This window comes from Salarias fasciatus, chromosome 18 (genome assembly GCF_902148845.1).
Source record: "Salarias fasciatus chromosome 18, fSalaFa1.1, whole genome shotgun sequence".
In the NCBI taxonomy this organism is placed as follows: domain Eukaryota; kingdom Metazoa; phylum Chordata; class Actinopteri; order Blenniiformes; family Blenniidae; genus Salarias; species Salarias fasciatus.
The window spans coordinates 10,900,555-10,915,395 of NC_043762.1; the positions used below are offsets into that span (position 1 = coordinate 10,900,555).

The window sequence follows — 14,841 nt, forward strand, 5'->3', positions numbered from 1 at the left end:
CACCTTTTGAAAAGTAATACAAGGCAAAGTCTATAAAGTTCACTTTAAAAGAAGGTCAGATTGTGAGTTTTAACTCAATCAAAATGAAAAAAAAAAAATTCAGTTTTCCATACTTGTGATGAGAGAGAGAGAAAAAAAACGAGGCCATCATGACTTTAGAACCCAAAGAGAACATTGTTCTGCTCCTGCAGACATTGTCTCGGCTGTGTGACCTCCCTGTTTATTATGGGAGAAAGCTGATGACTACCCAGTTATGCTTGGCCAGCTTAGTATAACTATCAGTTGACACTGTTTAAGTGTTGCTGAGGCTCAAGCCACAAAACTCCGGAGTAAATCCAACGTGAGACGACCTGAATGGACTTTCAAAAAAAACAAAAAAAAGAAGCACAAAGGTGAATGCTCCTCAGTGTTCTCAAGACAGGCAATGAGACTGTTCAGGAGGCAATCACTCAAATCGCTAATAACTCCAATAACACGGACTGTTGAGTTTCCATTTCATGCCAGGTGTTTTATGGTTTCATGAAACTGGAACACAAGGGAAGTTTCTCCAAAATAAAGTATTGCAGGACCGCTTAAAAAAAAAAAAAAAAAAAAAAAAAGATCTAAGTTTGGAATCGTTTAAGCTTCATTGAGGACAAATTACCTGGAATTGCACCGTTAACTGCAGTGACTCAGTTTCTACAATGGGTGTATTCTCCTGAAAACACACAGGCTTTCTTGGCCACTCTTCTGCAAAGACTTCAAATCTTCCTCAAATGAACAGTCTGCTGATCCAACTGGAAGCCCCGTCCCAGAGATGTGCAAAAACAACAATCCCCAAACGTTCTTTTTTTTTTCCCTCTCTTTCTCACAAGCTTCCTGGTCCTTCTTCCCCACACGAGTTTACATCAGCCGCTTTGTCTGTTTATGGAAGAAATTCTCCAGCTGAACCGAACGGGAGGAAAAAGTGACTTGACCTCAAAACACCACCCTGTGATGCAAGCGGCCATTAAGGGGAACTTCAAGTGCTGGTGATAATTTCTGAAGCATCCATAACCCATAATTGGCCGCTGTCAGTCTGCGCCTGGCCTAGTTTTTTTTCCCCCGGCCCGCCGGGGGATGCACACGACACACGACTTCGGTCGACGTGGTGCGGCGGCGGCCGGCGCTCGTCGGGCTGAACCCGAGCCAGAGTTCGAGTAAATCCGTTTCCATGGAAGTGTGTAATCATCGAGCTCTCTGTGTCAGTAAGTCTGGATCCTATTAACTCGGCCCTCCCCCGTCCTGGTCAAGAGTTCAACTCGCAACGCGTCACATTCGAGATAAGATCTTCAAATGGTCACTTTCTCCCATGGACCCAGAAACAGATTTGTGAGGGCAGATTGGGATTATCCAGATTGTCCAAACAACATATGTTTCAGCATCTAGTCATATTAATATACAGCTATTAGACTGGCCTGTATTTGGTATTTTGTGGAGGTTCATGTTATGAAGCCAGAGCTGAAATATCAACGGATTGACATCCCAAATGGTAAAAAGTCAAATGATTCAGCATTTTTTTTCCAATATTTTCCTTTCAAAAACAGCCAAATGAATCTTAATGTGAGCCTAAAACCAAAGATTCATCATTCAGATTATTCAGCCATCCTAACAATACCTGTGCCTGTTCGGCTCCTCGAAAATAACTCCAGGAATTTAATGGTCGATCCCCGGAGGACACGAGCAATTCAGCTTTCAGACCACTTCTTTAAGCCGTCGTGTCCAGTGGGGCCACTTGTGCGCTAATGTCACCCGAACACGTCCGCTGACAAAGTGCTCACAAGCAGCTGCAAACAGCCACGTTATTCGAAGGCGTCCCCCAAGAGCCTGACGTCACAGAGAGGAGCATAATGTGATAATCCGCGTCCAGTTGGGACGAGGATTACTCACACATTTTTGGACGGCCTCTCGTCAAGGGCATTCGTGGAAGCATTTGGTTGCGAGCAGCAAAAATATGAGATTTATAAATAAATGTGTTAAGTGTGCAAACAAAAGACTCATGAGAGGGTGCGACTGCCGAGTTACTCGGCTTGGAAAAGTTGCAACGCAACTGGACACCGGCACCAATTGCCATGGGTTATATGAGGTGACTATTATTGTTCAACACAGAGAGAAGTCATTTTTCTGAAGAATAATGACACATAGAAAAGATTTGCATCTGAAGTATTCCGATGAGTTGTGTCAGATCTGGAGTCAAGAGAAATTCTCCGACACTTTATGCAGCAACACCGATTACCTTCGTCCAGTGAAGGCGGTTAGCATCCTGGAATTTGACAATTATCTTATTTAACAGTATAATACTGATATACAACAGCTCAAATCAGCATTTCTTGAATGTCCTTGTAAGTGGTTTAAGTCATGACCAGAATTCCTTATTAGGGTTGATGCTACTGGTCAAATTAAAAAGTCAGTAGATCAAATAAGATTTTCTTTCCTCAATTTTGTTTCTGTCCTTTTTATATCAGACATACTTGGAGTGACTCCAGCAAAACTGAATAAAAAATAAACAGAATTTATTAATTGGACCTATTATCAGATCATTTTCTAAGTACACACTATTGCTCCAGCTTTGGTATTCAGTCCTAAAAGGGTCTTAGAGATCCATGAGGATGACATTCATTCCACGGCTTCACTGCTAAGACACTTCGGCCTAGCAGTGGATGTAAATGACCACACATGTGCACAGTCGCATACCCTTCCAGGGAGGATAAGCTTCTCGTTTATGCGCTGGGAGGTTGTGAAATGTAAAATAGATGCTTGGATCAGCGAACTCAAGTCTTGTTCTGATCATCTCTGCGTAAGAGTGCATACCTCCCAGAAGGTAGAGTTCCCCATAAATCTCACCACAGTACATTCGATTCTACAGTTTGAAAGTTTCTTTGTTAAGTAACGGTCTGAACTTGCAGAAATATTGTTTAGCTTTCTGTCAGGATTCCTCTGCTTTGGGTACTTGTGCTTCTTACGCAGACTTTTTGCATTACAGACCATTTGAGGAATTTGGGCATTGTTAACCATTACAGTAAACACTCCTGGATAACAGCACAAGCTTAACTTCTGTAATGTAAATGAACTTCAAAAGGGGGGCAGCAGCTTTCCCACCATGGTAGAACTCTGCTCTCCGTTTTTTTTTTTTTTACAGCCTCCCACTTCACGTTGCTCCCTTTCTGTCTCTTTTAGCCTGAAACAGCTGCTCTCCTCTGGTAATAGCTCGATGCCACGTTCACTGTCCTCTTGGGAAAACCCCACTGGCAAATGACAAAAGTGGCATTTTTCATTATTATTTCATCAGCATTGTGATGCCAAACCCAGATAAGGATAACAAGTCACTTGTGTGAAGCACTCAGAGTTCAGGAAAGAAAATTCTGTGCTAGAAAATGAGCAAAGAGCCACTGATGCAGTGGATCAAACTGTGGTGTTACTGAAGAGCTTTGAGTATGAATCTGTCCTGGAGCTTTCCTGCGTGATGTTTGCATGTTCCCGCTGTGCTGGTATGTATTCTCTCAGGAAGCTGTAGCTTCCTTCAATGTCGCACTGGTTGATTGGGCTGGTTTGCATATCTTCTGGGTGGAGAGACCCGTCTGGCTGTCATAGGAATGGATGAATGTTGTGAATCAAGATGCTCAACATTACATTTACTTGCATATTCCTTGAAAAAGAAACATTACAATGTATTATAAAGTTTCTGTTATTGTAATGTTACCTTTCACAATGACTATATCTCAAGAAATTATGTTGCATTCACACTCTGAAAATTAAAATTGACAGAATTTTAAATGTGAATGAAAATTTTGATTAATCACAGTTAATTCAAGGAGGAATCCTTAACAAGAAATGACAAACTGGAATCAACAGACTGCTTTGATGTATGTGTAATGGAAAAAAACCAACAGGAGGAACGCTGTCCCGTCACAGCTGCTCTGAATGGGGCCAAGAGAAAGAGCACTGCTCTTCGGAAGGACAAATCTTGAAGCACAAAGACATCAACATCACCTGATTAGTCCAAAGCGTTCATGGAGAACCTTCCCCGTCTTGATGATTCTCTCAGGAATCCTCACAATGGCTCAATCCACTGTGCCTTCCATAGACTCCTTTAGGAAATGAAAACGCTGTGCCAGGTCATGTTTTAGGACATTTTTCACAGTAGCTTGGTCAAGGGCAAAGTCAGCGGCCCGGGGATCATCAGCCAAGCTTTTAATCCTGCACTGTGCTCGTTTTGGAAGCAGGAACCCCTGGCTGGTACAGCCGGGTGACACGAGGATCAAACAGATGAACTGTAAAATTATTAGGGCTTATGACCCGACGTGAGGTAGATCGACGGCACCTATTCTGACGGCGCGCTCATGCCTTAAGGTTTCTCTGGCTCTAATTAGAATGGAATTGAAAATGGCTAAAATAAGTCCAACACTGACTTCTTTCATGGGCTCAGCTCTGCTGGTTGCACTTAAACGACCTGAGATTGCTACCTTGAGTCATTTCACATGATTCAGTACCAGGAAAAACTTAAATGGAATTGCTTATAATGGGCAGAGATATTGCAAAAACACGCTATTATTAAAATAAAGTGCTCAAAGTAAGTCTGGCATGAACACACCCTATGAACAAAATAATAAAGAAATGTTTGGATCATTCGAAAACATGCAAGCGCTTTGGAAATTCCCTCATGGCAACATCGTTAACGCGATTCTCACATGAGAAACCACTGGGAAAAACAATTTTATTCTAATGTACGTGCATGCAAACCACATAAAAGTTCAGTCTGCTTAGTTTTAAATGGCTTTGCTGCAATGCTATCGGTTTCCTGCTGGGATGCTCAAGCAGAAACAAGTATTTAAATTGACACATGCCACAGAATCAAACCACCACGAAAGACTGGTCGACCAGAAAACCCCGAAGAAACATTGACAAATGGGATTAGTCATTAAAAATGTGGTGTGTAACAACACCATAGTAAAGAACCAGGAATTAAACTTGTTAACTTTGTACACTTGCAATAAAATGTTTAAGACTTTAACAATTAAACTTTAAAGATTCTAACAATCCAAACGCAGAATTTGAGGGAAAAAAAAACATGAATAAATATCCTCAAAACTCTATGGGAATGGCTAGTGTGACGTCACAAGTCACTTCCGGGTCCAAGGCTTCCAGCGCGCAATGTAAACACAATGGCTGTTGCCAAAGAACAGGTCACTTTTTTCATGGTAACGGTGAATTTTGCTGACTTTCCAAAGTTAGTGAAGAGAGGTTTAAATCCTTACAACTCAAACCGAGTTGTAATTGTTTCTGTGGTGACAGGTGGAAGTCTGAAATGGAAAGTACAGGCTTCAATGAAAAACAACATTTACGAGGTTGAGGTGAGTGATTAAGGGGCTAGCTAGCATTAACAAGAGGGTGTCAGTTGTCGCATCATGCTGTGTAACTTAACTATTAATTAATTAGCTATGTTAGAATTGGGTTCTGTCTGTCTGCGGTTTGTGGACAATTTACAGTTTATTCTAGAAGTGTCATCCAGGGAAATAATTTTAAACCAAACCTCAAACACGCCATAAAGCAGAAGCAGCACACATTCAGTACAGGTTAAAAAGTAAAATAATAACAACAACAATAATAATAATAATAATAATAAAGCCCTTACAGAATATCTAATAATATCCCCCCTTGTGGGATTAATAAAGGATTATTAACTTTGGATAACTCCGCTGGTCCATCCTGCCACGGAGAGGAGGCAGTTTTAACAGTGAGAGAAGACACACAGCTGCTGCAGAGCAGCTTCAGATCCAGCGGGGGAAACGCTGCTGTTCAGCCCTGAAAAGATGTGGGACTTTATTTTGTCCTGTGCTGTTTTACACAATATTGTACTGGCCGATAGAGTTACTTTTGATGCGCCGGCGCCACGAGAGGAGCTGATGTGGGAACCAGCAGGACCTGAAGAACCGCGACTGACACGTAAATAAACTCTAAAGTTTAGCAAATTATTTATTTAATCAGTGATGTGAAGCCAGCAGCCTCGAAAATAATATTAGCTAAAGGGAGATTAAATACAGACAGAGGACGTTTAGCCAAAAATTTTATTTAGACTTCTATAAATTGTCTTTAATTAATTTAAGCAGCACCGGGAGCGGGGGGCACGCACCGCCCTCGTGGACTGAGTCCCGGTCCGCTCCGTCCTGTGTCCTGCTCGGTCCGGGGTCCTATTCAGAACCGGGTCCGGTGCTGAGTGTGTGTGTCTCGGTGGGACCGTCCCGCTGTGGGGAGGAGACCTGGCTACGGTGCTGCTGCTGTCTGGCTCTGTGACATCAATAAATGAAACAATAAAAATCTGATCTATATAACGTGACTCCGCCTCATTATTTGTAATATCAGTAAAAATAATATAATGATGTAATATCGGAGGAAAGCAGTAGTAGGAAATGGTTTTGTTGACATCGTTCCTGTTGTTACAACACGGGACACAGCACTGCACCATCGCACCTTTGGACACGGAAGTGACGTATTCAGCTTCGATGACGTAGCTACTAGCCATCCCCATAAAGTTTGCATCAGTCTCCTGAAAACCAAACTCTCATCAGATTTTGAGTGTTCTTTTACACAGCAACGGTGCTCAGAGCCACAGAAAGTGAAAATTTTTGTAATATTCGCATCTCAAAATTAATATCCAGACACCACCACAACAGCCAAATATTCAGGTCCAGCAGCCATAGTGCAGAAAATAGCATCAATTTGTGATAACATGAAAAATTAGCAGTAGATGCTAAGGCCATTTTGGTCAAAGGGACTGTGAAAAGCTAATTCTGAAATATTGTAATAAGCTTAACTGACGAATAGCATAAGCTAAATAATTCAACGGCAGTTAAATACACAAATAAATCTAACAATAAGTGAAAGAAAGGTCACAGCACTGCCACCTAGCTGCCAAAGGTGGAACTGAAACAACATTCGATTGCATAACATTGTTTTTCTGTAAACATTTCCACATGGACCAACACTTTGTGCCCTTAAAAGTGCGCGGCATTGTATTTCCACAGAAACAAAACGGGTCCAGCTTCAGGAGCTCCAGTTTTTTCTTTGAAGACATTTCAAGTGGCAAACAGTCTAATCAGTTGGGGAATGACCAGAAGAGCTGCACTTTAACTCTCCCACAGCAGCCACTCGTGCATATCTCCGGGCTCCGCCGGCCATCAAAGCCCGCTGCACACTAATTAAAAACGGTCATTTGTGTAATGGGTTGTGTAATATTCTTGAGCAGCGTGCAGCCCACAGGCATAACGGGATACGTTTAAAAACAGACCGACGTATTGAGCCAAGTTGGTGACAGTGATGCATGAACATTTCTGAGGTTCACCCTCCATTAAAGCAGTCACGATCCGAGATATTTATACAGGAATCATACTTGATCAAACACGTTTTCCTTTGACATCTGCCGGTGATGAAAGGAACCTGCAACAAGAGCACCGAGAGATTCCTAAAAAGCCAGAATACAATTCAAATGCGTCTTTCAGCAGATGAAGCTAAAACAAACCAGGCTCCAGCATCATTCAAAAAGCTGTCGGTCTTATATTATCCCATCAGAACGATTTGTTCTTGGAGTGCCGTTTAGCGGAGGTTCCCAGGATTTCTAAAAGTAGAACGAGGGTTTACACTGATCAGGCTCCTTTCATGTGGAACCAGCTTCCAGTTTGCTTCTTTTGAAGTCCGGTCTGAAACGCTCCTATTTCATAAAGCTCACGGTTGGAGTTATGTCTCTCACATGCAGTGTGCCTGCTCTCTCTGCATCTTCCTGATCTGAGCCTCAATCCACAGCTCACCACTGTCTCTCCAGACCAACAGCAAGCACCTGCTGCTATTGCCTGACACCGGCCAAGGTCGTGTTGAATCTATCTGCCGCAGCCGTTCGCTGTGAATACAATAGGCTGAGGTGCTCAACAGGAAAACTATATCTTTGTGAAACTGAACAAATGGTTCAGACTCCAATTCCCCCTCAGGGAAGGCTCAGAAAGGAGTTAAATCTCCAGTTTTACAACATCTTGAGGGTTTCGGAGCAGTGAACATCCAGACAGTTTTCCAGTCAAGGGTGCCATTTACAGTGCTCGCAACAGTCACAGTTAAATAGGTGAAGATATGTGACACATCTATGGAAGGAAAAAGAGCAGTGGAGGATAATCAGGCCCCCGTTTTCTTCTAATAGTCAAAAATCTTGAAGTTCTCATCCTCACAGCTCCATCCTCCTAATGCCATGGTGGGGAGCCGGCTCCGAGCCTTCAGAAGTGGACTGTTCTTCAGACAGGAAGCATTCCTCTGTAATGACAGAGGAAGGTCCGCACAAACAGCGAAGTCGGAGAACACCCAACCTAAATTTGGTCCTCTTATTAAAGCAGGAGTGTGATCTTCAACACAACACGCATCCAGAGTCGGGAGCCGTCAGCTCAGATGAGCTGACTAACGGTGTTTGTGAAGCACTTTTATTTTATGGTGGGCGAGTAGTTTCTTACCAGCTGTTTTTTTTAAATATTATTTTACAGACTCTCAGTGGCCTCGTTTTCACAGCTCATCCCACTCTAAATACAAGCAGTGAATTTCAGCTTTATAGGTCTTTTACAACTGCAACAATCACAGAGTGACAAGCTGTTACAGAGCTTCAAAGGTTGTAAGAGCTGCTTGAATTTCTCTGTCGGAATCAGTCACTGAATTTGCAGATATTAACAAAACGGGGCTGATTTTGTTTTGACAATGACAGCAGGCTGGAAGGTTGTCAACATGTTCTAACATCAGGTGGGCTTCCTCTGGCTGTCGCCGGAAAGCTCCAGGAAGGAGCAGCGGGAAAACTTCCCTCCAACATCATTCCTTCCATATATTGAAAAGAAATATGATCTTAAGCAAAAAGTTTAACTTAAAACCGTTTCGACCCTTTCCATGCTTGTTTTTACATACAATGAGTAAAGTTGCTTTTTCTTCTGAAACAAACGCAAAAGGGATACCGTACTTATTCACTTGAAACATTTTGTAAATGCTGTGTTATCGCTGCACCCCGGGATTCGAACCGGGCTCCCAAGTCTTTTCCAAAGGCTACGGTAAGGACTGAAGTTTTACAGAGTGGAGGGAGAGTTTCTCAGTCAACCTGCCAGCAGCAGCAGCAGCAGGAGGGAGTAGATCCTCCACTCTTCTGTCTGCTCACACTGAATTATTCAAACCAGAGGAGGATACGGTATGACTTCTAGGTCAGTTTCATCACAGCAAAGAGGAACCAGCACAAAGTTAAGGGGGGGGCAAGGCTTTAATAATTCATCCAATCTGAAGGGCTGCTTAAAAATATTTGTACCCAAAAGAATCCACAAACCTCAAAAGCTCCTCAAAGTGTCCAAATTTACAGTCCTGATCAAGATTAGAGTGACAAAGCATCAGATTATTGGAGACACCGGGTTAATCCGCCGCCTTGTACGGTCTCACCTGATCTAACGGGAACTCTGCATCGGTTCAAAGGCTGTCTGCGGCTCCCAACACCGCCACTGCAACAGACTTTTCTTTCATCTCAGAGATTTATGTGCCAGGTTCCTGCCTATCCAGCAGTCAGCTGGAGCTCCAGTTTCCCTCCCTCTCTTCTTGCAGGGCCTGCCTGATGCCTTGCCTGCACGCTCAGCCATGCAAACTGCAAAATGCTCCCCTAAATCCACATTTAACATCAGATCCATCATCTGAAACGTAAAAGCTTGGGTCCTGACTGCCCCCCCCCCCCCTCCCCCCTCCCTGTCTGATTGCTCTTTTCTCTCATGTGCTTGCACAAATCAAGCCACCACGAGGAACTCATCCAAACTGAATTCCAGGCTTTGCTCCTGAAAAAAAAAACACACATTAAAAACTTGCTTTTGCGGCGTTTTTGCACAGAAGCATCTGACTGCAGCCCCACTTCTTCTGCAGGCTGCCGGCTAACTGGCTAGTAGGCTAATCTCTGCTGTGCAACTTTCCAGAGGAGGACTTCCAACAGTTTGCAATCCAAAAAAAAAACAGAGTGCGTGTGCGCGCTTCACGCGCTGGAAACTCTCCATTTACCCTCTCAACTTTGAGGCTGCCGTTATCCCGGAGGAAGGTTTTTTTTTTTTTTTTTGTGGGTTTACAAACACAAGAGCCACAATGGCGGTGCGCCTTTCTTTGAAAGCAGCAACACACACACGGCGATTACGCACACGCAGCGCGCGCGCCTCGCGCAGGAAAACAGGGCAGACGGAGAAGCGGCGCACAAAACCCGGCACTTCTGCACGATTCCCCCGCTCCTCCGCGCATCCGTGCGTAAGTTTGCGCCATGTTGAGGAGCCTCCACCAGGAAAACAAAAGCTGCAAAGGGAAACAACACAGGAAAAAAAGAAAAGAAAAGAAAAAAAAAAGTGTCCGCCGTCACTCACCTTGGCGATCGCTTTCTTGTATCTCATGACAGCCTGCTGGATGAGCGCGTGCACTTTAATATTCCCATCCCCGCACGGAACCACCACCCGGGTCCGGCCAAAACACACCGTGACTTTCATGGTTCAGGATCCCAGATCTTCCCCGGATTCGGGGCAAAACCGACAGGAGGAAGAGGAGGAGGAGGAAGAGGGAAAATCCTGGTGGGAGCCCGACAGGCGCATGGGTTTGAGCCGGTTCTGCTATTCCTTCAGAGAAGACACGACTGGAGCTCTTTCCGCTTCTCCCCGCCGGACGACATTGTTTTCTGTGTTTCCAGACCACCTGTTTAGCTGCTCCTCTCTCTCTCTCTCTCTCTCCCTCTCTCTCTCTCTCTCTCCCTCTCTCTCTCTCCCTCCAGCTCGGTCACATGCTGCGTTCGCTTGCCACAGGGAGTGTCGGAAATAACCACATCACTGAATCATTGCTCCACTTTCAAATTCTTTTTTTTTATTGTCCTTAATGAATAGATTTTATTTCCTCCGTCTCTTTACCATGGTAATATACTACCTCTATATCTAAGTTTTAAATCTAAAGAAGATGTGATTTGAATTTAACTCACATAATGACTGGTTAGAGAAGCAGATTTGCTATTGAGACCACACAGGTTCAATTCCCACAGCAGATGGGTCACCACTGTGCCTCCCTGAGCATGACCCTTGACCTCCAGCAGCTCCCTGGAGCAACCTAATGTGGCTGCCTGCTGCATCATTGAAAAAGATGGGTAAATGTGGAAAAATGAATTTCTCCCCAAGGGGATGAATAACGTATGATTATGTATGAAGTGAACATAAATCATACTCATAAACATAAATCATGAGAGTGAGGGCCAGGAGCGGATCCAGAGGATAAAAGCACATTGAAAAGTAAAACTCATAAAAATCAAAGTTGTGAGAAACTTTTATCTTTGATATTTAGACCAACGAGTGGTGATAAACTTTTTAAAAGTTTTGTAAGTGAGTTTATTTGTCTTTCGAAGCAGGCTGCATATGACTTGTGTGATGGTTGTGTAGTGATAAGTAGCGTAGTCTCACAGTGAGAAGGTCCCTTGGTTTGACTCCAGGCTTGTCATCTGGAAGTTTTTCGTCACACAGGTGCATGTTTGTGGTGAATGGATGATACTGAGATTGGTCTGAAAGTGAGTGTTTCTGTCTTTGTCCTGTGATAGAATGGATAATTTATTGAAGTTTTGAGTTTTCTGTCTTTTTTATAACATAATGACATGTGACAACTGGACTAAAGTATTGGTATGACTAAACTCTAAAGACAGAGGGAAATGGAGAGTGGTTGATCACATCAGTCTGATCCTGAATAAGTTTTTTTAAACCAATGCCTTTTTTCTAATATGTAATTTATGCCAAATTAACTGAAATTGAGGTATTTTGTACTTTTAATTAATTGTGATTAAACAACAGTGTGTTTACTTGTAAATTACTTTAATTTAGCCAACACTACTTGTACTTGAGTACAAACTCTGTTTCTACCTGAAAAAATAAATACATAAACAGGATATTTCTACTACATCTTGAAAATGTGAAACTACAATTCCAGCATTTGTGTGTTTTTAATTGTTACATATTAATACTCCCACTTTTTTTAAAACGAAGTTTGATGCAATTTTAAGGGCGCTAGAGTTTCCCAGCAACACCTGAACGCATCATTGGGAAATTGGATGCTTGTGTTTTCAGTCTGTCTCCACACTGTGGTCAGTTTGGGGAATTTCTCAGTGTTCTAGATGCAGATCAGAATAGATTTTTAATTAAAGGCACATTGATTGTAAATATATCAAACTGGAGCGACAGATTATTCAAACACTCTGTTTTTACAAGGATGGAAAGTTGTGAAGACTTTATTCCTTCTTTGGGCTGAATTAAAGTTAAGACTTGTGTTTGGCTTTGAAGACAGATTTAGGATTAGGTCAGATTAGGTTCGCTGATGGAAAATCACCTAATAAGTAATTAAAGACCTCACAAGTGCAGATATAAAGCTAAACAAGTACGCTTATTAGAGACTGATTGTTTTTTGTTTCATTTTAAAAAAAAAAACCTTCACAATGACACTTTGCAGCGCTTGTTGCCTGAATGCAGAAAAGGCACAAAATGTGCATGGGTGGAAAAAAAAAAAAAGCCCAGAAAGTCTGCTGTCTAAGTTTCTTTTTTAGTGAGAACAAGAAAAGAGAGGAGAATTTCTGGGTTTAAAGTGTGTGGTAAGCGTGCGTGTGGTTTGAAATAGCCGCTCGGTGACCAGCGCTGGCCTGCAGCCGGGAGCCTGTTTTAACTCTGGAGCACAGCTGGATCAAACCAGCAGCTGCAACCTCAGCAGCTGCAGCAGCACATTAAGACTCATCACCTTCATACCAGCACACTTATTTATGGACCGTCAGAAGATTCAGACTTGTTCATGTATTTATGTTCAGTAAGAAATAAACAAGTGTTCAACAGCTGCATCTCATCCAGACTCCTGAGTATCTTAATAAAGTTTTACTTTATTCATTCTCGTTTTTTGTGCCTTTCTCAATAGCTTTTTTTTTTCATAATCTTTATGGCTTTATTTTCAAGATTCTTAATTGACTTGTTTGAAAGTACTTCCTCTGTTTCTTTGTAAAGTACTGTAAATTCCCTTGTTCCTGAATGCAGCTGCATGAATAAATGTGCCTTGCCTAACAGATACCCAGTAAAGGTGTGATCACAGTAGAAAATAATTACATAATCATGGTTCCATTGTGTGTTTGTGTGTGTGTTTAAAAAAAAAGGCAAACATCAAATATGAAATAAATCACACACACACACTCCGACATTACATTTCCGTGAAATGAATACTTTGACACTGATGCCAGTCAAAAAATATGTGATTAAATTGATATAATACACACGAGAACACTGCTGCTGCTCAATCTGTTGATTGTTGCATTTCACTTGAAATTATAAAAAAGTGTTTAAATCTGCACCTGAGCAACAAACTGTCAATAAGTCATATTTTAAATGCATTTTATAATTAGACAGTAGTGCTCATTGGTAAATTGTTCATCAAGATCAAATGAAATATTTGTCTAATATAGAGACTTTTTACATTAGAAAAGATTAAATTTGTGAATTTGTAATGAGTGTGATGCCTGTCCAACTCAGAGCTGAAGTAATACCAGGGAAGAGGTTTTACCCTTTACTACTTGGATTAAATTGACTGTGAAATGTTACAGTTTTAAGCTGCAAATGCCACATCGCAGCTCTTTGATGGTATTACCAGCGTGTGATTGTTTTCCCGCCTTCATCTCGGGCTAATTTCGTGCTAAAGAGCTGTCTGGACCAGGTCACACACGGACCCCCGCTGGCAGGCCTTTGTGCCACCCGAGGGTCCCCCTTCTGCTGCTGGGATTCTACCATCTGGAGGAGGAGGAGGAGGAGGAGGAAGGCCAGGGGAGTTATTACCACAGCTCAACAATGCTGGGGTGTCAAACATGTTTTACTTCAGGGGCCACATACAGTCCAGTTTCATCTTGAGTCAGTCAGACCAGTTAAATATAGAGATGTGGTAACTCTTGAATATTTTTTTTATTGTAGCACGTGATGAAAGTGTCAGTATTAACAATTACTACCAAAGATTATTGAAATTTTTAGACAAATCCAATTTTAACAAAGCATTCAAGTGCAAAATACAGTGAAATGTTGAAAAACTGTCTACTACAGCTGCTGTGTTGTGCATTTTTTTACAGACTCATCCTGATAGCTTGGATTTGAGCTAGCCGGTTAGCTTTCATGGCGGCATCACTGAAATCTCAGCTCGAATCTCAGTGACAAGTCGTGTCCACTACTCATAGGAAATTTGTTCGAAAATCTATGTCTTCTTTGAGATTTTTTACAGTTTGCCTGGTGGTTTTCAATGCATGCACACACACTTTAACACTGTTGGACACAGCAGTGCAACCTTTCATTGGACACACATTTAATTATAAACTGAAAATTTCAATCCAAGAATGTCATAATAGAGTAAATATGTGAGCAAGTTTTAATTTGTGTCCCTTATATGGCAAATAATATGATTTAAACTGATAAAATTGGATAAAATTGACTGGAATTACATAAATTATACCATTTCGAGCTAAAAAAAAATAGTCTGAATTTAATTATTTTTAATATATTAGTAGATGAACTGACTGAGAGGAAAATATTCTTTCAGAAAGCTTAAAATCATAACTTCCATTTCAGTCTCTGGAATATAGAAATTATATTGCATAATCATCTTTTATTGACATCACTTTATAGAAATCTAAAATACTTTTTTACACTGTCTGTATTCTTGCTATATTGAGAAATGCATTTATTCCAATTCAATTCTTTTCTTTTTTTTTCTCTCTCTTTCTTGTTTCCTGGACTGTTGCAGATTAAGACAGGCTGGTCC

The 14,841-nt window shown here is 41.8% G+C and overlaps 1 protein-coding gene across 4 annotated transcripts in view; it reads right to left on the reverse strand.

The window, feature by feature from the left end:
• The window catches only part of pard3ab (par-3 family cell polarity regulator alpha, b), a 211,142-nt gene extending 200,364 nt beyond the window's left edge, over nucleotides 1–10,778 (reverse strand). For all 4 annotated transcript variants that reach the window (XM_030115321.1, XM_030115320.1, XM_030115318.1 and 1 more), the window contains exon 1: nucleotides 10,410–10,778. In XM_030115321.1, coding sequence (XP_029971181.1) covers nucleotides 10,410–10,529 — 120 coding nt within the window. In that variant the 5' untranslated portion in view covers nucleotides 10,530–10,778. The remainder of the gene's footprint in view (nucleotides 1–10,409) is intronic.
• Between the last annotated feature and the right edge of the window lie 4,063 nt (nucleotides 10,779–14,841).